Below are 21,899 nucleotides of genomic sequence, written 5' to 3' on the forward strand. Positions count from 1 at the left end.
CCACCCCCCCGGCACATCGCACCCCACTCACTTTTATTGCGCAGCGAGACCGACTGCAGCGCCGAGCTGTTCTTCAGCAGCGCGGCTTTCTGTTGCTGGGGGAGGGAGCGGAGGCATCACGGCGGGTGTCACCGTCCCCGTGTGTCCCCCCCCCGCCCCCCCAAAAAAACCTGGAGCGGCTGAGACCGGCCGGCTCGTGTCACTTGTGGCAGCCGGGCGGGCGCTCACCTTCTGCTTCACCTTGGTGCAGTTGGGCAGCGTGTCCTTGCAGCGGTTGTGGATGGTGACATTGCAGGCTGGGGGGAGGCGGACAGGGAGAGGTGACGGCACGGCCCCCCCTGGAGACACGGGGGGGACCCTCCCGCCACCCCCATCCCTGGGGAGCCGCCATCACCGGAGCGACGGGAGCAGATGCGGGGGGAATCCGGGCGGACGCGGGTGACACCAGGCGCTGCCGGAGCCGCAGCTGCCGGGGAGCAGCTGAGCCGCCGCGGTGCCGCCGAGACCCCCTCAGCCCCGCAGGAGACGATGCCCCGCGCCAGCCCGGTGCCACGGGCACACCGGCTCCATCCGGCACCGCGCCGGGGGAGCTCGAAGGAGCCAGCGGTGCCGGCTGCCTTGCCAGGACACGCCACGGCGGCACGCCGGCGCTTGCCAGGATGCCTCGGAGAAATCACCTCCATGAGCATCCCTCCTGCTCCGCGGCACGAATCCGCGCAGCCAAGCCGGGAGCAACCAGCCGCTTGCCATGGGGATTGCCGTGCCCACCCGGCAAAGCCGCCCCGGCCGTTTCGGCTACTCACTGGGGCAGATAAGAGCTTCCTTGGCCGTGATGCTCTTGTTGCAGGCGAAGCACATGGTCATGCCGGAGACGGTGATGGTGGTGAAGAGGTGGCCGTTGGTGTAGCGGGCGTCCTTCTCCTTGCCCTCCTTCATCTTCTCCTTCTCCTTGCTCTGCCCGGAGAGATGCGACGGGCGCCTGACGGGGCTGCGGCACGGCGGGCGCCCGCCGGCACCACCCGGCACGACCCCCGCTTGCTTCGGGATGCGGTTCATGGTTGCGGGGAGCCGGGGGTGACATGGGACACCCCGGTCCCCCGCAATGCTCGGGGGGTCCTGCCACCCCGGGGTGGGGGGGACAGGGAGCCGAGCGGCTGGGGAGAAGCCACCCCGATCGCTCTGCTCGCCCGTGCTTCCCATCATCCCATAACCATGACAACCGGGTGGCTGCGGGAGAAATCCCCCCCGCCCCAGCACACGTCCCCCCCCGGCACCACCGCCGCCAGCCCCAATGGGGACGAGATGCGGGGGCCGCGGTGGGGGGGGTGGTGACGATGCTCCCCGGCGCCCACGGGGGCTGGGGGCATCACCGGAGCATCACACCCAGCAGCCCTGCGCCTTCCCACCTCCTTTTTTTATCCAAAGTGGATATTTTTGCCCTTTTTCCCCCAAAACGGGGATTCGGAGGCCAGCTGCCCCCCATGGGGACGGTGTCAGGGTCCGGCCCCAGGCTGCCGGTGCTGCCGGCGGCTCGCCATGGTTTTCCCCTCCCAGAAAATGGGAGCGAGCCGGTGTTGTCCTGAGCATCTCGAGGGCGTCCGCTCCTGCCTCGGACCCCCCCGCGCCCCGACCGGCACAGAGCCGCCTTTGTCCCCCCCCGCCGTGGCACCCGGCCGTGCCTGGCACCGGGGCACCCGCCAAACAGACCCTCTCCGTGCCAGCCCCCCAAAACGCGCTTTGGGTCCCAAATCCCCCTCCCCGGGGCTCAGCATGACGCCAAAGGGGGTCCCGGTTTCTGTCCCCACTCCTGACCCCCCCGGAGGGTGGGTGGGAGGCCGAAGGCCCCCCTGGGGAAGAGTCAGGCAGGTGGGGAGGAAGGTGAGGAAGACCAGGGGAGCCCACAGGACAGGAGTGGGGCTGAGCAGAGCAGCCCCCCACCCCGTGGTCCCCAGGGAGAGGAGACACCGGGGGTGGGGGGATGCAGCCACGGCCCCCGCTCCACACCGGGGTGGGGGGACACAGCAGCGTTCACCCGGAGCCGGGGGGGATCAGGCGCTCACCCGCTCTCCGCAGAGGGGTCTCTCCACCTCCCCGTCCGCCGGGAATGGGGCGCAGGAGCAGCAGCACATCCCGGCCCCGCAGCCCCCCCCGGCCCCGGCGCCCGCCGAGCCTCCGGCCACAACATCTGCCCGGCTCGGGGCCGCGATTGTTCCGGGCCTTTTTTTTTTTTTTTTGCTTTGCTTTTTTCTTTGCTTTGCTATTTTTTTAGCTGCTGCTTTTTTCTTTTTTTTTTTTTTGGTTTCTTTTTTTCTTTACTTTTTTTGCCTTTTTTTGCTTTCCTTTCCTTTTTTCTCTTTTTTTCTTTCTCTTCTTTTTTTGCTTTCCTTATTTTTTTTTTTTTGCTTTCCTTATTTTTTTTTTTGCTTTCCTTTTTTTTTCCATTCTCTTTTCTTTTTTTTTTCTTTCCCTTTTTTCCGGCCTTTTTTCCCTGCTTTCCTTTTTTTCTTTTTTTGGGGGGTTTTTCCCTCTTTTTTTTGCCTTCCTTGTCTCCGCTTTCCTTTCCTTTTCTCCGCTTTTCTTTTTTTCCCTTTCTTTCCTTTTTCTGATTTTCCTTGTTTCTTCCCCTCGCTTTGGATTTGCCCCCCCCTCCCCGCAGGGACCCCGCAGCCCGGCCCCGGCCCGGCCGCAGGAAACCGAACCGCCGCCAGACAAAGGCGGGAGGCGGCGACTCTTCCTGCCGCCGCGGCCCCCCCGCCACCGGCCCGCCTGGTGGGCTCCCGGCACCGGCTCCCGCCCGCCCCGGACCCCCAAGCCCGCCTGGGTCCCCCCCCCCCGGACTCCCACAGCACGCCTGGGTCCCCCCCCACCCGGACCCCCACCTTGCCTGGGTCCCCCCACCCGGACCTCCACCCTGCCTGGGTCCCCCCCACCCAAATCCCCACCCCACAGCACGCCTGGGTCCCCCCTACCCGGACCCCCACCCTGCCTGGGTCCCCCCACCCGGACCCCCACAGGACGCCTGGGTCTCACCTACCCGGACCCGCACCCTGCCTGGGTCCACCCAATGCAGACCCCCACCCCGCAGCACGCCTGGGGCTCCACACCCGGACCCCCACCCTGCCTGGGTCGCCCCCACCCGGACCCCCACCCCGCAGCACGCCTGGGTCCCCCCAGTGCAGATCCGCACCCTTCTGGGTCCCCCCACGCAGACTCCTGCCTCGAAGCACACCTGGGTCCCCCCCACCCGGACCCCCACCCAGACCCCCACCCTGCTTGGGTTCCCCCCACCCCACAAAGGCCACACTGGGGGGGGGGATGGGTGCAACTGGTGATGGTGCCATAAAACCCCACGAGGCTTCGGCATCGCCCCTGGATGCCTGGAAGTATTTTGGGGGGGTCACACGCAGCCCCTGGCCCGTCTATAGAAGGGAGAGGGCACGGGGGTGGGAGAAGAGGAATTTGGGGGGGGAGCTGCGGGAGGGATTTGGGGGCTCAGAGCCACGAGTGGCTCCGGCTGCCCACTGGTGATGGGAGCGGGGGGCATTTTGAACCGGGACCCTCCGATGGCAGCCCCAAATCCAGCGGGGGACAAAAGACCCCCCCTGTGCCGGGCGGGGGGTCCACAGAGGGTCCCTGCTGCCAGCGCGACGCCGAGGACGGCGCCACCGCCGGCACAGCAAGGGGTGACCGGGGGGACGGTGACCCCTACCCAGCCCGGACACCTGGGTCCGGCAGTGGGTTTGGGGGTGTCAGGCTGCACCCCACGGCCGGGGGGGGGACGTCGGAGGCGGCAGGACGTGACCGCGTGGCTGTAAATACCCCGGGGAGGGGGGGAAATCGGCGGCCGTGCCACCACCCCCATCCCCGCACCCCTCAAAACACACGGGGCGGAGCTGCCCCCCCAAAAAAACCCAGCAGTGGATACCCCAATGCAAACACCCCCCCAGCATCACCCCCAAACCCAGCAGCAGCCGGCACCAAAACCCCGACCCCGGCCAACGCCGCCGGCACAAAAACGGGTGTTGAGCCGAACCCCCGGCATCCGGCACCGCGGCTTCTCCGGCCGGGGGTTCCGGAGGGTCCCCCCGCACCCGACCTCCCCAGAGCCGGCGGGGAGCAGAAAGTTTCTCCGCTTTAAATAGAAATTGGGGGTTTTTTGGGTTTTTTTTTCCCGGCGCCGCGGTGCAACGCCTACGGCGGGTATATTTCTGCTGGCACCGACACGACTTCGCCCAAGATAGCCGATTTCTTTTCCTGCGTGAGAACACACCCGCGCCAACCTCCGGAGCCGAAAAACTCCGGCCAGACCCAGGGGAGAGGTTTCGGGGCGATGACAACTCCAGCTGCCACCATCCCATGGTGTGTCCCCCCCAAAAAAAAGCCACCTGCGGCATCACCGCCTCCGCGCTGGGTGCGAAAAGCCGGAGTGGGGGGGCAGCACCCCGAAAAAGCGAAGGTCTGACCTGGGTGATGGATCCGACCCCCGAAATGGCGTCACGGAGGCACGTCGGTCCCCTCCTTGTTGGGGACAGTCCCCCCCCGCCTGCCACCCCGGCGTTGAACAAAGCCAGCGCCGTCCTCACCGGCGTGGCAACAAAAGATGCCGCCGCGCCGCGGCCGAAACTGCGGGGGGATGCCCGGCAGCTCCTTCGCCCCCACCAGAAGACGGGGTGGCCCCCCCCCCCCGCCCAGTGCACAAAAGCTCCATTTTGTCCCCAAATTTGCCCCCTCTGAGGTTTCAAGCCGCCGGAGGAGTGAGGCTGCGAGTTTGGGGGGTGCAGCGGGAGGGTGCAGTGGGAGCCCCAGGGACCCCCCCTCCGCTGTTTGGGGGGGCTCCAGGGAAGGCAGCAGTGGGGGTGGGGGGATGCTACCCTGCCAGGAGTCCCCCCAAAAGCACGTCCCGCTATGGAAGACGGGGTCCCCGTGACTGTAAAGCCGCGGCGGGACGGCCGGGGGGGGGTTCCCACATATCCCATCTGCCACCAACACATCCCGGCCAGGGGGGGCCCGCGGCTGTGTGTCCCCTCCGCTGCCTTTGACGGGGGGGGCCCCTTTTCTAAAGCGGTGACAGCTGGCGGCGGGGACGGTGGCTGCTCTCCAAGCGCCTGGGAGCCGTCCCCTCCCAGGGGGGGACACACCGACAGCCCCCCCAGCCCAGGGCACGGCCTTGGGTGGGGCGAAACGGGCTTTGATGAAACTTTCTTTAAACAAAAACCGCCATTTCCACCCCCCGGCCGGCGCAGGAACCAACAACCACTTCCCCCCCCCGCTGCCACCACCTCCGCCAGCCCCCCCAAAACCCAGACCTCGGGGCTGAACACCCCCAAACCTCCAGCCGCTCCCCAGATGGCTCAGACCTGACAAACTCGGTGCACGCAAGGCCGATCCACACCACGTGAGCCAGGGGAGCACCGGCGTTGGGTTTTCCCCCCCCCGAAAATCCCCGGGTTGCGGTAAACTGAGGCAGGGAACAGGAGCGCAGCTTTGCACGCCCGCCTCGCACGCCCGCAGCAGCCGGCAGCAGGAGCACAAAGCCCTGCCAAGCGCAGGCAGCGCCCGGCACCAGCTGGGTCCCCCCTGCTCTTGACCCCCCCCTTGCCCATCGTTTCGCCACGCCGGCGATTGCCACATGCTCTGGGCAGCACGACGGCGCCCGGCCCCCCCCCTCGCACCCTCGCCAAGTCATGGGCGAGGGGGAAACGCTCCCACGGGACGAGAGCACCCCGGCTCTCCGTGCCTCAGTTTCCCCATCGCCCAAACGATGGCGGGGCTTTGTCTCTACTGGGCTGTGGACAATAAAACCGGGGTGGGGGGGGTCCCACCTTGCTCCCACCCCCTCGGCAGGAGGAGAAGGCGACTTCCTCACCCGCCGTGCTGGAGCTGGAGGGTTTCCACGCCACCAAAAGGCCTTCGGCTTCGGCGGAAACAAGGCTGACGGGCGAGAGCGATGGAGGAAGTTTGGCGGTTGCTTTGCCGAAGAAGTTGCCGGCGGGACGTTCGGCGGGTGGCGGTGGTCCCCGCCTGGCAGCGGGGCGGCGGGGCGAGGGCGGTGGGGCGAGGGCGGCGGGCAGGAGTGCGGGCAGCGGTGCAGGCAGGAGGGTTATTGTCTTCCCAGGAGACCCCGCTGCACAATGGGGAGCGGCTGCGGAGGATCCTCGCCCACCTCCCTGCGCTCCCCCCCCCTTTTGCTGGGGACCCCCTCTGAGGGGCATAACCCCCCGCCCCTTTCCCTGTGAGCGCCGGTCTGAGCATCACCCCATCCCCGCGACCCCCCTCCGGCACCCCCTCACCCTGCCAGGACCCCAGAAACTGCCCCTCCCCACCTGGGTGGGGAAGGGCAGAGCCCCCCCAAGTTGGGGGGGGGGCAGCGACCTCAGCGAGGGCCCCCCCGGGGGGTGGGGGATTGAACCCCCCTGTGCTGGATGGGGGTAACCCCCCCCCCCCAGGAGCAGGGGAGGGAAATGCCTCCCCCCCGCCAAGGGAGAGGGGTTGGGGGGGACCCCCCGCCCCGGGGGGGGGCTGCACCGCCCGGCGGGACCCACCTTGGCGCGATCGCTCCTCGCCCGGGCCAGCGACTCGATGCGGGACATAATCCGCGGAGCCGCTCCGCTCCGCTCCGGCCGCCCCTGCCCGCTCCTGCCTGCTCCTGCCCGCCCCTGGCTCCGCCCCCCCGGGGGCGGGTCGCGCTGCCGGCCCCGGCCTCGTGCTGCCCGCGGGCCTTTGTTCGAGACGGGACAGGCAGCGCCCGGGATCGGGCCCCGGGTGGGGACCGGCAGCCTGGGAGCGGGCACCCCGGAGCCACTCCGGATCCGGGAAGGGCCACCCAGCATCATGCCGGATCCAGCCATGGCTGCTGGGAATGGCCACTCCGGAGTCACTCTGGATCTGGCCCTCGGGAGCTGCTCCGGATCCGGCCAGCCGCTCTGGAAGCATCACACCAGAGTCTTCCCCGATCGGTGCCCCGATGTCCAGACCTCTCATGCCTCAGTTTCCCCTCCCCACACGCACCCATCCCCCTGCCCAGCCTCGGTCCCATGGAAACCCCACACTTTTGGGGACCACGGCCCACCCACCGCTTGCGTCCTCCCTGGGTGCACCAGGGATGGAATCCCAAAAAGAAGAAGAAAATCCCATGGGATTTCAATCCCCCATTGCCCGGCCGCCATGGGACTCCCCAAAACTCCCCCAGAGCCCCGAATACCCCCAAAGCGCGGTTTCGGGGTGACGCACGAATCCCGTCCCTGCGTTGTGGACCCAGCGCGACCTTTTTCCTCCATTTGGGGGCTTTTATCTCCCAAACGGAGCAAACTGATGCCAGACCCTGCCCCCGGAGAGCCGCGCTGGGGACGCTGACGCTTTTGGGAGGGGAGGGACAGAAAAAGCCGCTTTCTCATCCAGATCCAGCGACGGAAAGTTGGGCTGAAGGCGGTATTTTGGAAAAATTTTGCTTTTTACCCTTAAAAATACCGGCTTCGGAGAGGACCCCAGCACCAGGAGCTGGGCTAACCTCAACCCGGTTGAACATTAACTCGCTGGCTGGGAGAAGCCGGCATTTATCGGATGTATCCCGCTCACTGCCAGAGATAACGCTACCGAGGTTGCCAAGAGCACCGAGGCAGGCGGACGGCTCCAAATCCCGGCAGAGCCTGGGGCTGCGGGCAAGGGGAGGCTTTTTGGGGACCTCATCCCCAAGCATAACCTGGCGGGCCCTGGGGCAAAGCCACCCCCGCTGCGGGGTCCTGTGGGTGCAAACGGCTCCTTAAGCAAATAAATGTCCCTTTTCTCCACGTTTCCGAGCCTGGCGGCACTTGACGCTCACCAAGGGGACGGGGACAAAGCCGTGTGGGCAACCAGGAGAGACGCGGGCGGCTCTCGGCTTAATGAGTAACCGCGAAAAGCCACCGATGCTGCCGGGAGGTGCCACCGCTCTCTGCGAGCTGCCTCGACTTCCACGCAGAAATCATTGCCAGCGGCAAAGGAATCGGCACGGCGGTGCCGAACCCGGCCCTGCAAACCCCGCGGGAAATGGGTGGGATGCACCCACGCAGGGTGGGGATGCACCCAGGCAGGCAGCTCCCGGGGAAGAGAAGAAGGCGGGAGCCGGAGCGAAGCCGTCGGGAAAACACATCCAATGACCCAAAACCCGGCGGCAGCTCCGGCCGGAGCCGTTCACGGGAGGCAGCCGCGGCCGTTAACCCGGCGCAGGCTGGGTCCTGGGCGGGGGCCCTGCTGCCAAGGCCGGGTTTTAATTAAATCGCGGTCCCGAAAGCAGAACCAAACCCTCGCGAGGCCGCCCCGAGCATCCGGGGGGGATGGGGTCACACTCCTCCTTTCACCCAGGGCCTAATTCCTAATTTCTCGTTTCCTCACTGGGTACAAACCCCTCCGGCCGGGGTTTGCTTCTGCTTCCCCCTCCCCGGCCGTAACCCTAAAACTGCCCCAAAACCAACGGAAGGAAACCCCGAACAGGCGCCCGGCCACCTTGGGGCAGGATGCGGCCGGTGGGCAGGCTCGGTGATGCCCTTGGGGGGGTCCTGTGCCTCTCCGCGCATGGCAGGGCCGGATCCGGGCACTGGAAAGCCCCGCGGTGCTGCGAGCACCGCAGGGGAGCAGAGGGCGAAGGGGGAAGTGGCGGCGGCTCAGCCATAAAAAGTCAGGAAGGGAGGAGGTGGGGGTGATCCGGTTGCGGGGGGAAACCGCGTGGTCCCCCTCCACGAGGCCGGACTCCCCCCAGCACCAGCCCCTCACCAAAACCACCGACGGGCATCGCCGCGAGGATGCAGCCGCCCCAACGGCACCACGGGCGCCGGATGCTGCGGGTGTCCCCTGCCATGCCCCGCAGCCCCCCAGCACCATGCGGGCCATCCCCAGAAGCGCAGGAGCCGACCCGGCGGCGTCTGGTGCTCGGGCGAGACCCGCAGCGGCAGGGAGGCCCCGGGACCCCCGCGGGACCCCCGGGGCTGAGCCGTTCCCATGACTCACCCTGGGTGCAGGACGGCCGTACATGGCTGGGGGTCCCCGGAGACGGGACCGCGCCGAGTCCCCGAGGCGGCGGCGAGCTCGGCCCCGGCGGCTGGGATTATTATTTCTTCCTGAAATAGCACGGTCCCTCCCCTCCGCGGCCTCCCCGCTCCCCACGGCCGCTTCCCGCCCAGCGCCCAGCGTTCCAAAACCCTGCCTGTCCCCCCCAAAGTGGCACTGGATGCTCTCTGCTGCCTGCAGACCTCTCGGGGTCCCCTCTATTGGGGCCCCCTCTATTGGGGCCCCCTCTATTGGGGTCGCCCCCACCAATGTCCCCCATTAAGCCCCAGTGCCTCCCTCCTGCCCCAGGACCCCGGGGACCCGACCCCAATCCCTGCCGCAGCCTCTGCTTGGGACCCCCCCGAGCTACGAGCACCCGTCTGCAGAGCGTGACCCAAGATCTGTCCCCCCCCCCCCCGGGGACGGTGCTGCCGCAGGGACGCCTGGCGCCATCCCGGTGCCACCAGCACCGCAGGGACCGTGTCGGGGCGGCTCTGCCGTGCACCCCCCGGCAGTGATGCTGGGGTGGGCACCTCGCTCCCCTCGTACCCCAATCCCCCTCCGCCTGATGCAATCGCCACGTGCACGGCTCGGTGTCCCGCTGCCTCGGCCGGGATCGACGTCGACCCCTTTTCCCCGTCCCTCTGCCCGCGGGATCCGGACCACCACCAGCGCTCCCAGCCTTCAGGACCCTTCTCCCTCCCCGGAGATTTTATAGGACAAACTTTGCTAAACCGAGACTCGGCGAGAGCCTGGCCTGAGCAGCCCTTTCCGCCTGCTAAATAATAATACTACTACTACTAAATCCTGGATTTAAACCCATTTGCAGCCCTGGTTCAGCACCCAGCGGGGTGGGACGAGGATGAAGCCGTCCCGACTGCGGGGTCCGGACCGTGCCGGGGCGGGTTTTGGCCCGTCGGCCGCGGCGCTGCGGGGGGAGCGTGGCCCCCGTGATGATGTTAACAGCTGGCCGCTAATCCGGCCGGCCGCTGCCCGGCAGGGAGGAGGCAGGATGAGATCAGGGGCCGGGGAGGAGGGGGGGATTAATGGCTTCGCATGGCGGCAAATCGCAACCCCGGGGGGCCGCCTTCGGGGGGGTGAGGTGGGCTTCACCCCCCAGGAGTGGGTGGCAGGGTTTGGACGGCAACGCCACGGGGACATATAGCCATCGGCGGCCCCCATGTCCCCAAGCGTGCATTGCCGTGCCTCAGTTTCCCCCTAAGCTCCTGGCACCATCGGAGGGGGCAGCGGTGGCCGGGGAGGACCCCCCCATGCCCCCTCACTGCCCCACGGCCACCCAGAGTCAACCCAAGCACCCTGGCACCCTACGAGCAGGCATCGCCTCCCAGTGAGGAATGGGGAAACTGAGGCACGAGGGGTCTCGGCAGGGTCCTGCCGCCCTCTGAGCTGGGAAGAAGCCAGAGGAAAATATCCCAAATGAAGGAATCCCCGCTCCAGGAAACCGCTGGGATGGAGCGGAGGGGCCCGGGGGAGGGCGTGCGGGCGGTGAGCTCAGCGCACAAACAAGCGCGCCCGCTGCCAGGAAAAGCCTCATTTCCTCGGCCGCGGCGGGGGCCGAGCCCGGTGAGCCCCGGCAGGGACCGTCCCCCACCCCACGGCGGGCGGGGGTCCCAGTATAGCCTCCCGCCTCGCTGCCGGGGGAGAGGGGCTTTGCCGCCGGTGCCCGCCGCCATCCCGGGCACGCTGTCGGCACTCACCATCCCGTGCTCTCCCCGGTGGCTCCGGATGCACCGTGACGGTGTCAACATGGGGACTGGGACAGGCGGGCGATGGCAGCCACCGACACCGCATCGCCGGTGCCCGGGCAGGATCCGGTATCGGCTGCGCAAACGCCTTCCTCCTCGTCTCCTTCCCCGAGCGCATTCGGGGTTTTCCCCCCTCTTTAGATCCCAAAGCATAAAACCCAGCGATGGACGGTGCCGGGCAGGAGAGGGGAAACTGAGGCACGGCTTCCCAAACCGCAGAGCATCCAATGACACCCCCCCCCCAATCCCAACCCCATCGCCGCGTTTCAGGGAGCGAATTACCCCGTCACCCCCCCCTCGTCCACTCCCTACCTTCGTCTTCCCCGTCATCCTCTTGATGAAGCTGAGGGTCCGGCCCAGGGGGGTCTCTTCCCAGCGCTGGCTCCCCGCCTCCCCCGCCAGCTGCCCGCAGCTCCCGGCGCCGAAGCTGCAGGAGACGGAGGATCCAGCCTGGACAATCCCCCTCTGTCCCTGGCCTCTGCCGGGCCGGGAAATAGGGAGGAGCGAGCCCAGCCGCCCCGGCCCCCCGGCTTCTCCGGGGTGGCTGCTCCGCTCCCAGCTGGGTCGAGCACAGAGCCCTTTCTGTTCGCCCCGAGCCCCGCGGGGTGCGGAGAACCCCCTCCCCCCAGGCTGGTGGCTACAGCCCCTCCTCGGTGACCCCCACCGTGTCACCTGCTCTGTAATTTGGGGAGCGGGGTGGTGGTCCCGGATTGTACGGGTGCAGCTGCAAGGTTGTGGGGTGCTACAGGCACGGACCCCCCCCTTTCCTGGGTGGTCCCGCTCAGGACTGGCCCTGGTTCCTTGGGGACACCCTCGGTGGGGGACAAGCCCCGCTCCCAACCCATCGCTGGGGACATGGAGGGGACGGCTGCGGGGCGCACGGGCCACACAGCACCATCTTTTGTGGCGAGGTGGTTGGGGGCCAGCCTGGCCCCCTCTGTGTCCCCGTCCCTGTCCTCGCTCGTCCCCCCGCGGGGCTCCCGGCCAGCCGCGGGCGCGATGATGCCGGGGACCAACCGCCCTAATGAAGATGGGAATGAGCCGTGACAGGCGCCGGGGACGGAGGGGGCCCCGTGCCGCCGGCACAATGCCCTGCCAGGAGGGTGGCCGGGCATTCCGGGGACGGGGGGGGACACACGGTCCCTTCCAGCCTGCTGGTCCCTGGGGGTTTGCTCCTGCTGACCCCGATGCTGGGAGCGAGTGAAGTGTGTCGGGTCTCAGCCTGACCCCGTCGCACGCAGCCGTCCCGTCCCCTCTCTGCAGCCACAAGCAAAAAAAAAAAAATCCCTATTTGGGCCAATATTTTAATCTCTAAATTTCCCCTCAGGGCGCTGTGGTCCCTGAGCTGCGTCACTCACACCCCGGCACAGGGGTGCAAGGTGCACCCCCAGCCCCGTGGCTGTGCCCCCCCGCCCCGACTCACCCATTGACCAGGCTCTGCTGGGAGGCGAAGGGGGAAATTTCTGCAATGGCAAAAGAAAGATGAATTAAAAGCGCGGCGAGAGAAGCCAGCTCTTTTGGTTGGTGAAGCATCCGCCGCGGTCCAGGGCTGCCGCGGGGGGGGACGAGAAATAATTAACTATGGCGGCAGCGCCATCGATTTTGGGTCATTATTAGGGAGGTTTGAGCAGGGATGGGGATGCAGCGCCGGGAAGGGTGCGATGTGGGGGACATCACCCCGGTCCTGCCCGGGGGGACGCGGGTGCTGCCACTCACCGTCTGCGTCGGGGAAGCTGTCGATGACGCCGAGCGATGCCGATTTGGAGAGGGCGCAGCCGCCGGCGCTCTGCCTGGCCCGGTATGCCGGCAGCCTCCGCGCATCCTCCTGCCAGCGGTGATGGGGTTGGCACCGGGGCCACCGGCTCTGTCCCTGCCACCCTCTACCTGCCCTTTGGCAGGGCCCGGCGGGTGGCACAGGGCAGCTGCCGGTCCCCGGGATGGTGCACCCGGGCTCAGACCGGTGCCGGATGGTCCCCAGGCTCCTGGGCCACCTATTTTCCCCTCCCAGCCGTCGATCCCCAAAACGAAGCTGCTCCCAGAGGATAACGCAGCTTGGGCAGGAGCATCCCAGGATGATGGCAAAGCCACCCAGGATGGGGCTTTCCTGGGGACCCATCACGATTCCCTCTCCCGGGATCCCCTACCCTCACCCAAGCTCAGCCCCTAAATCCATCCCCCGGCTGCAGGTGGGTGCTGGGTGACAGGACGCCCTGGGGGGGCAGCAGGAGGAGGAGGGGGCTCCTACCTGCGCCCGCTGCACATCGGCCTCGTCCTCCTCGTCCTGGGAGAGCAGGGACTCCAGGTCGTCGTTGCTGTGGAGGAGGGGGGCTCGCCGGGGGTCCCGCCGGTGCCGCCCCAGCCCCTCCAGCTGCTCCGCGCTGGAGTCGATGTCATCGGGGCTCAGCCCTTTGAGACTCACGCTGCGATGGGGAGAGGGGGACCCTGAGCTGGGGGGGGACACCACCAAACTGGGACCCCCGTCCCCGTGGGGTGAGCCTTGCTCCGGCACCCGGCTTTCGGGACATCCCCACCGGGTCAGGGCAAGGGATGCTCGTCCCTGGGGTGCACCCGGGGTGCTGCACAGAGGACCCCGATCCCTGGATCGGGGGGCTCGGGAGCAGCGGTGCGAGGGCACGGAAGAGGGGGTGGCTGCAGGGCTGGGATGGGGACACCGGGCAGGTCACCGCTACCTGAGCTGGTCGTAGCCGGGGACCCCACGCAGCTCCTTGCCCGGCTCCCAGCTGTGCCGACGGAAGGGGTCCCGAGAGCGGATGGAGGTCCGGAGGGCACATGCTCGCCGCAGCGGCACCCCCCGAAAGCGGTCTTCATCCTCCTCCTCCTCCCAGCCCGCCTTGGCGCTGGGGCTGGGTGCGGTGACGGGCTCCAGGGCCGACATGCAGCGACGTTTCTGGCCCGGGACCCCGCAGAGGGCACCTTCGCAGGGACCCAGGAAGATGTCGGGACCGTCCATGCTGCGCTCAGGGCCGGCTGCTGCGGGAGGGAGGAGCGGAGGCGTCGGGGGTGGTCGGCCCAGCCTTGGCGCAGGGCATGAAACGAGTTGGGGGGGTCTCAGCTGAGCTCTGCAGACCCCCCCCAGCTCCCCCAGATTGTTTTTACAGCCACTCTTGAAGCTTTAAACAGCCTGTAAAGCTTATGATGGCCGTAAAGAGGGGCTGCCCTTCCCGGCCGCGTCCCCCGCCGGCGCTGGCCTTGCCGAGCCCCATGCGCTGCGCGGGGCCCCCCGACCCTGCAGCGCCGGCGCCGCGACAGAGAGGGTTCCCGGCCCCCCTGGCCCCCAGCCCTGCACAAACACGGCCGGGGGCCGCGGCTGGCAGGAACACACAGAAACACCCACTCGAGGCCGAGCACGGCCCCGCACCTCGCTGCCGGTTACTCATTAAGCGCCCAGGAATTTGGCTGGGACGAGAGTGGCTCCTTGCCAGCTTGGGCGGGGGGGCTGAGCAGTGACGGGGGTCCCACCGCCTCAGGGTGACCCCGCAAGGATGCAGCCCATCCGCCCGGACACAAACCCCCAAATTTCTACCTCCCTGGAGTGATACATCCCCCCGGAGCAGCCGTCCCTCGGGAGAGGATGCTCAGATTGCTTTGCAGTCGCTTGGGGACCTGGATTTAGTCTGGTGGCATCTGGCCCCTGCATGTGCTGGTCCCAGCATGGCAGCAGGATGGGACCTGGGGAGGTTTCAGGATGGGACCCGGGGAGGTTTTAGCCTGACCGTGCCCCCCCCCAAAAGGCCACAGCAGGCTGGGGAAGCCTCCGAGCATCCCAACACCCCCCGAGCATCCCGACACACCGAGACGCCTGTGCTGCCCACGCCAAGCGGTACAAAAGCCCTTAAAGAAAGGCCGCTGCGGGGTGCAGCTTTTAGCCCCCCCAAGCCCGGTCCCTCCATCTTGCAGCAGCATCAGTGCGGCGTTCGGACCCTGTCTAGACCACCCCACCCCCCACACTAAGCAAATCCCCCAATGCCGCCGTTAGCGAGATGGAGCCAGGGCTGCAAACCCCAGCGGAGCACCCCGATCCCTGTGATCCAGCCCATTGCTCCGGTCCACGCTACCCACACCTGCCCATAATCCCCAAATCCCAACACCAGTGGCCATGCCGGTGCCCGAGGCGTCCCTCGGGGCTGGCACATCCTCGCCTGGCACTGCCCAGCCCCGACTCACCCCGCTGCGCCCGAGCCCCACGGGCAGCTCTCCCCCCTCGGCCAGCCCCGCTTGGGACAGGGAGGGAAATGGGATGAGCTCAGCCGCTTTCCTGTTTTTACATTCCCGGCCCAGTCAGCTGATAAAAAAAAACCACTTTCCTCCGGGTCTGCCCATCATCTGCCCTTCGATCTCCCCAGGACCAGAGCAGAACAAGTGAGCGGCTTTACCGTAAATACGGAAGAATAAATAAATAGCAAAGATAGCGTCCATCGCTCGGTGGCACTTCCGCCACCGATAAGCACGGCTCTCCCCGAAAGCACACAAGGCGATCTGGTGATTTATGGGCTCCCAGACTCGTACAGGTGTCGGTGCCCAGAAAAGCAACCTGCATGCCCAGGAGCTTCCTGGTTTAGTGCCAGAAAAGAGCTGGGGATCTCGGGGCATAAACCCAACCTCCTGAGCAAGGAGCTGGCAGGACACGGGACGGGATCCTGGAGCAGCATCACGGCTGAGCAGCATCCCCCAAGTCAAATCCCAACCCTGCAGGCAACCCTCCAGCCTCAGCGGCCCCTGCCATCGCTTGCCCCCCTCCAGTCCGCCGCAGTGCCCCGGGGTGCACCCCTCCACCCCAACAAGTCGAACCAACCCCATTTACCGCCCGTCGGCACTGGGACACCGGCAGCAGCTTCCCACCGGCACGGCTCTCCCGGGCAGGGCACCGCGGCGTCACCCGCCTGGAGGCATCGGCAAGAGACGGGCTCCTCCAGCCGGGAGTCACTAACTCCCCGCAGCGCTAAAAGCCCGGCACCGAGCTGGCCTTAAGCTCCGTGTTTGTATTTCAACCCCCCTAAAATGTCGGTAAGCACCAGCTGGAGAGCAGCGAGGAGGCTGGGGATCGCGTTACCCGCAGGCTGTGCTCGCCGATGGGCTTTGGCTCCCGGATGGGGTGCGGGGACCTCGGCACGATGGCTCAGCCCAGCCAGGGGACAGGGACTTCAGGAAGATGCCGCCACCCAGTCCCTCTGCTCCGTGCTGAGAACGGCCAACACTCATCACTGGAGTGCATGGATAGGGATCAGGACCGCACTGGATCCCCCCACTGCCTGCTCCAGGCCAGCGCGGGTCCTGGGGACAAGAAGTGCCCCCAGACACCCCGGGTGCCAGGCGGGCTGGAGGGCAACGGGTGCCGCAGCACACCCAGCCTGCACTTCCAGGCAGCTCCGCCAGCACTTTGGACCTGGCTGGAGCAGCGAGCGCCGGGTCGGAGTCACAGATCCCAGGGGAGGAAGCAAGAAGCAAGGTCTTCCTCCTAAAAGCCACTCCGACCCGATGCCATGGGGGCATTTGTCCTCTGCCCAGGACCCACAGGAGCATGGGGAGGGCAAACCCATCCCTGCAGCGGGCAGGACACGGGTGGCAGCACGTTAGTCCCAATTTCTTTCCAAGCAGAGCCAGATTCCCCGGCACCGGCGAGGATTAACCGCCGGCCACTGGGTTTCTAGGTGGCTGGAGGATGCTTGGGCCGGCCACCACGGCTAGAAGGGGAAACTGAGGACCAGAGGGATGAGCACCGACTCGAGGGTCAGCACCAGGGCGGGAGCGCGGAAGGGGGACCCAGGCGCCCCATCCCCGTGGTCCCATGGGTGCAGCCATAGCACAGGGCAAAGGGCAGGGAAGGGGCCAGCGAGCGGCTCGGGGGGACAAAGGGGACAGTGACAGGGGGCGAGATGGGTGCTGCAGCACCCATGAGTGGGGACGGTGGCTCCTGGGTGGCTCAGGCCACCCCCGGACGTACCTGTCAGCAGGGCGGCGGGTGGGCCCCATGGCACCCCGGTCCTGGCGGCGATGCCCGGCGGGTACCAGCCCTGCGCCCGCTCCCCAGCTGGGCGATCTCCTCCCAGTAGTCCCTGCCTCTTTCACACACAAAATAAACCAGGAACCACTAGGCAAATCAGATCCTTTTCCCTGTTAACCCTTTGCCCTGCATCGACGCAGCTCCTCCGCACCGTCCTCGCCAGCGGACAGATGGACACACCCCCATTGTCATGGGGCACCCCAAATTCAGCCTCGCTCCCCATTTCTCTCCTCCCTCGCCCATCAGTTGCAGCTCCTATTTCCCACTCTGTCAGTTTTTAGGATCCAAGAACAGCCTTAGGGTCCCCCTGGGGGTCTGAACTGCGCCTTCCTGGCTCCCGGGAGTCCTTCCCATGGCAGCCGGTGGGAGTTGCGGATAATCCAGCACAGGCTGTAGCAACAGGCAGGAGCTGGGCAAGCCCAAGGCACCACAGCGCAAGGAGCATTGCTCTGTGCCTCAGTTTCCCCATCTCCCAAGGGTGGGGATTTCCTTCCCTCGGGTAGCTTTGGCACGGCGCAGTCGCACTTTTCCAACCCCGCACAACTTGCTGTTGGCTCGGGGATGAGCTTTAAGCGGCCGATGTGGGTGCAGAGAGCTGGTCAGGGCGCGGAGCAGGGCACCCACAAGCTGCCCTAAGGGCAGGGCAAGCGGAGGTGACTCAGGCTGACAGCAGCGTCACGCTGCCCACGCAGCACCGTCTGCCGTGGGGCTCAACCTCGTCCGCTCCCCACTGCCGTGGGGCTGAACCCGTCCACACCAGCTCTGCATTAACCCTTCGCACAGGACCCTGGGTGCAGCGAACCGCCGGCGCCGGGCGATGCCGGAAGGATTACGCACCTTGGACAAACCCAGCACGTCCGGATCCCGGAGGGATTTCATTTCCTGGGAAAAACCACCATGAAACGAAGCAGCTGCAGACGGAGCAAACCGTTCCCGCACGAGAGGCACCTGCGAGCGATAAACACCCCGGCGCGTTTAATCCCCATCTGCCAGAAGTGGCCTGGAGGTTTTGCAAAGCTCCCGCAGCCTTTGTTCGAGGTGTCCCTGCGCCGCTGTCACATGAAGCACCCGTTCAGCAGAAAAAAAAGGAAAAAAAGGAAAATAAATAAACACCCTCTCGCCACGCACGGGCCGGGCTGTGCCGCTGCAGGCATGTCCCCGGTCCCCCACCCCGGAGCCAGCCTGCCCTGTGGCACCGTCTCTCTGCTCGATATTCCTCAGGCTAAAGATTTAGCCTGCGAGGAACATGTTTGTTTTAAATAAACAGCTGGTACCAGGGACCTTTGCGCAGCTTTCTGAGAGCGGTGCCAGGAGGTGACGCCTACCCGCAGCACCCAGGTCCAGAGCTGGCACAGCTCGGTTGTGCCCTGCCCTGCCCCGCGGCCGGGCTGCAGAACAAGCTCCGAAGTTTTTTCTGAAACCATCAGGATTTTAGCTGGACTCCCAGCCCGGGCTCGGGATGAGGGAACAAGCCCTTCCCCAGCTCACGCCCTGGTTTTGGGGCTGTACGGGAGCTCAGCAGCCATTTCGGCTCCTGGTTTTCAAGCACCTGCAGGCAAGGAGGACCTGAGACACCAAAACGCACAACGCTATAAATATTTCCAAGGGTTTTCTGGGACTGGCCCCTCTTCACCAGGGTGCCGGGACGCAGCAGGACGTGGGTGTCCTCACCCTGGCTCATGCTCTGGGGCTAGTTCACAGCTCCAGCTCTGAAGCTCTACCATAACACACCAGTATCGGACACGTCCACGACCAGCGTTTCTAGGGCTAGCACAATTCAAGGCTCAAAGAGCGCTGCTATTAAAGATACAACACAGACAATTCCTCCTCACATCAGTCTCCCATCAAAACCTCCCCAGCCTGCCTCCCGGGGCGGCTGCCAAAACACGAACCGTTTTGCAGCGGGAGCAGCCTTACCTCTCAGCCTGGCGAGGAAACCTCCGCTGCCGGGCACATCCGAGTGGGCTGCACCAGTCAGACCTGTTAGCACAAAGCCCCTGCACCCTTCAGAGCTTCTTGAGCATCAAACAGCGACTGTCTCCCTAATCCTGCCAGTTGCGACACTTGCCAGGCGAAACAAAGGGTGCAACCGGTGGCAGCGAAGGTTGGGGCGAGGGGGTGAGGAATCCCAGCTTGGAAACATTGTTCTGGTAACAAAGGCACAGTGTTCGCTCTGGCACGGCCCGGGATTTCTATCCACCAACACGAAATTCTCGGCTGCCACCACCGTGCTGGTGAGCGGGGCCCAACGCACGGCCAGACCGGGCTGTACGGTGCCACGGGAGCCCAGCCCGGCCGGAGCCAAGAGCCACCACGGAGCCCTCACCCAAATCTCGGGGCAGAAATCAACCACCTCTCGCCACATGCGAGTCCCCTGAGCCAAGTCATCGCTGTGCCACTGCTTCCTCCAGAGAAAGAGCACAAATCCATGCCCGACAGGCAGCCACAGCATGATTTATTTATGGTGGTGAAGAGAAACCTTATGCTAGTGCTCGGGGCTGTCAGGAAAGCTGGTGTGAGGTACCAGCCCCTCGAAGAACAGAGGAATGAACCTGGCAAAGTGATTTCTGCTCCCCACATGTTCCCTCTGCTCTCATTCTTCCACTTATTTTACTGATGGAGTAACGTACTGATTTATTTTCCTGCCTGTGTGCCCTTTAGCTGCTGCTGGAGGCAGCCAGATGCCTCCAGGACCTCCTGGAAAAGAAAAGCAGGCTTATTTCGTGGTGTTTGTTTTATTACGAAGCCTTCAGTTCCTCAACACACCTCAACAGAGCAACCAGGGGGGAAAAAAAAAAACAACCAACCAACCAGACACGCAGCTCACTGAAATACAACGGGGCTCCCCGCGCCCCACCGGGCAGACGGAGCGCTACCGAGCCTCTGTCAAAAGGTGTCTGTTACCAGCACCAGGCAGAGCTCCTTCCCCCAGGTGTTCGGGCAAGGTGGGCAGCACCTGGAGGAGGAGGCCCCCCCAGGATTTACGGGGTTCGAGAAGACGGCAGCAGGCAGGGCTCCACTTGGCTGAACGGAGTCTGGGAGGCAGCACAGGTGCCAGAAATGCTGCAGAGCTGCACCCCCACAAACAAACTCCGCTGGGTGTTAACACGTTCGCCTCACAGCTTCACCGGCGCTTATCTGCAAGGGGACTCTGCTCTGAATATGCAGACAAGGGGGTTTGGTTGTGGGCTTTTCGGTGGTTTTTCTTCTTTTTTTTAAGAGAGAAGGCAACACACCGCTGCCAGGGAAGTGACAGGGCTGCAGCGTAGCCCAGGCAGTGCTTTTGCAGACTGTTGCTGACCCAAACACACCTGCAGTTCTGGGTGGGTTAATGTTTGCTCTCTCCCGAGCTCTGGGGTGCTGGTGGCATTTGGCTTCGCTCACTTCTTTTTGGTCTTGGGGGTGTCGCATTTTCCCTCGCTCGAGTCCCACGGCAGCAGGGTCCCGACGGAGGGCAGAGTTGTCATGCCGAAAGCTGCCCAGTCCAGCTGGAAGAAGAAATTGTTAGAAAGCATTCAGAACAAATCACACGCAGCTGAGTTATAGCCATCAGATCTTCCACCCGCAAAGCTTCTGGCCCAAATCCCACAGTGCCAGCTCCTTCACAGAGGTAGCTGGGACGGAAACTGCTATTTCTGTGATATTTTCTTCTGGATAACTGACACAGGTTAACTACAATCCACGTTAGAGTTTTTCAGGTGACTGTAGCGCAAACCCAACACACCACAAACAGGCGCTGTGCTGGGTTGCACGATCGCTGGAGTGTAATTTCAGTTATTAATTGAAAGATACCTACAAAGCGAGGCGAGACCCTCCTGTCAAACTCACGCTGAGCCAGGATTCCTCCCTGCCCAGGAGCACTCACGAAACCAACCTAAAAAGGGGAGGAGGGGGATAGTATTTGCCACCTTCCCTTCTTGCAACAGAGCACGTGCAGTACAAGAGCGCAGCGGCGTGCATCATCTCCTAACAAGCTTAAAGAGCACGGTCAGGCATATCTGATGTCCCACAGGGGCTACAATGGCACGAGCAGTCAAATCAAATCACTCACCATCACCTGCCCCCCCTCTGCGCCAGGTATGCGACGGTAGCAGAGGTGAAGCCGAAGCACGCAGCTTCGAGAGGCCGCAGAATCACACTGGGACACATTACTCACTCTGGGACCTGAAACTTAAGGAAAATAGTTGCATCTCCTCAAAGGAAGGAAAGTAAGGAGATAGTAAAGAAGAGAATCGAACCAGGCGGCAAAGTCAATCCTGCCAAGAAATCCAAGTCCTCTGTAATTACAGACATCCAGACCCATCCAAGGAGGATCCAGCCACTCCTCCTTCCCAACACCGCCTTGCCCAGGGTCCGGCATGCTGGAATCTCAGTGACAAGGAACGAAGACAGCAGAGCTACGGGACACTGAGGGGTAAGAACGAGTGCTGGGAGGGGAGAAATTTCAAAACATGAGAAGACGCCAAGCGATCTGCAGCCACTCGACATTGAACATCCCAGAGACAATGCCAAAATTCTCCAAGGGAAAAGAATCATTCGACAGCTCCGCATTTAAGGCAGCACTAAACTCAACAAAGAAAGGGATAGGAGTCTCAGGTTCGGTATTCTACTCACTGAGGGACTGAGCCATAGAGGGCCGGCAGCTCCATACTGACAATTAACAGCTGGAAGAACTGACTTTTGAAACATAAAAAAGCACCGAGACAGGGAGGAGAGTCAAGGTGTATTACAAGGAGACTGCAGAAAAAGGAAGGCAAAGCTGAGAGAAGCTGAAAAAAGTCAGGAAACTGGATGTCAGAAAAGCTCACAAAGCTAAGAAAGAGCGTCTGTGTGCACGGGGAGGGGAACATCACAAGACGAAACACGAGGAACTGCGCCGTGCAGCTAGAGCAGCCACGAGGTGAAAGCAGGAAACAGCGAAAGCAGGGACAAAGGAACAGGAAGGAAAAGGCAAATCGCAGGGTCGGACCTTCAGGCACTGGTGGTGAGCTCAGGCTTAGGGGGAGCAAAGATAACAGCACACGGCGGAGCCTAGAAACAGCCTCAAACCCTGCGGACACACACACAGATGAAGATTTGCTCCTGGTGAG

The 21,899-nt window shown here is 64.6% G+C and overlaps 1 protein-coding gene across 5 annotated transcripts in view; it reads right to left on the reverse strand.

Annotated features, from left to right (window-relative positions):
• ARHGEF2 (Rho/Rac guanine nucleotide exchange factor 2) overlaps positions 1–21,899 on the reverse strand; it is a 31,237-nt gene that overhangs the window by 7,354 nt on the left and 1,984 nt on the right. For 2 of the 5 annotated variants that reach the window (XM_075176354.1, XM_075176353.1), the window contains exons 1-4: positions 6,543–6,655; positions 804–954; positions 229–296; positions 32–95 (exon numbers count right to left, since the gene is read on the reverse strand). In XM_075176354.1, the coding sequence (XP_075032455.1) occupies positions 32–95; positions 229–296; positions 804–954; positions 6,543–6,590 (331 nt within the window). In that variant the 5' untranslated portion in view covers positions 6,591–6,655. Of the gene's footprint in view, positions 1–31; positions 96–228; positions 297–803; positions 955–5,866; positions 6,075–6,542; positions 6,656–8,982; positions 9,054–11,099; positions 11,215–12,210; positions 12,251–12,503; positions 12,613–13,032; positions 13,208–13,477; positions 13,779–20,120; positions 20,298–20,605; positions 20,684–20,860; positions 20,974–21,899 lie in introns of those variants that run through there. The other 3 variants (XM_075176351.1, XM_075176355.1, XM_075176356.1) reach the window with 3 other exon arrangements.

This window comes from Calonectris borealis, chromosome 29 (genome assembly GCF_964195595.1).
Source record: "Calonectris borealis chromosome 29, bCalBor7.hap1.2, whole genome shotgun sequence".
In the NCBI taxonomy this organism is placed as follows: Eukaryota; Metazoa; Chordata; class Aves; order Procellariiformes; family Procellariidae; genus Calonectris; species Calonectris borealis.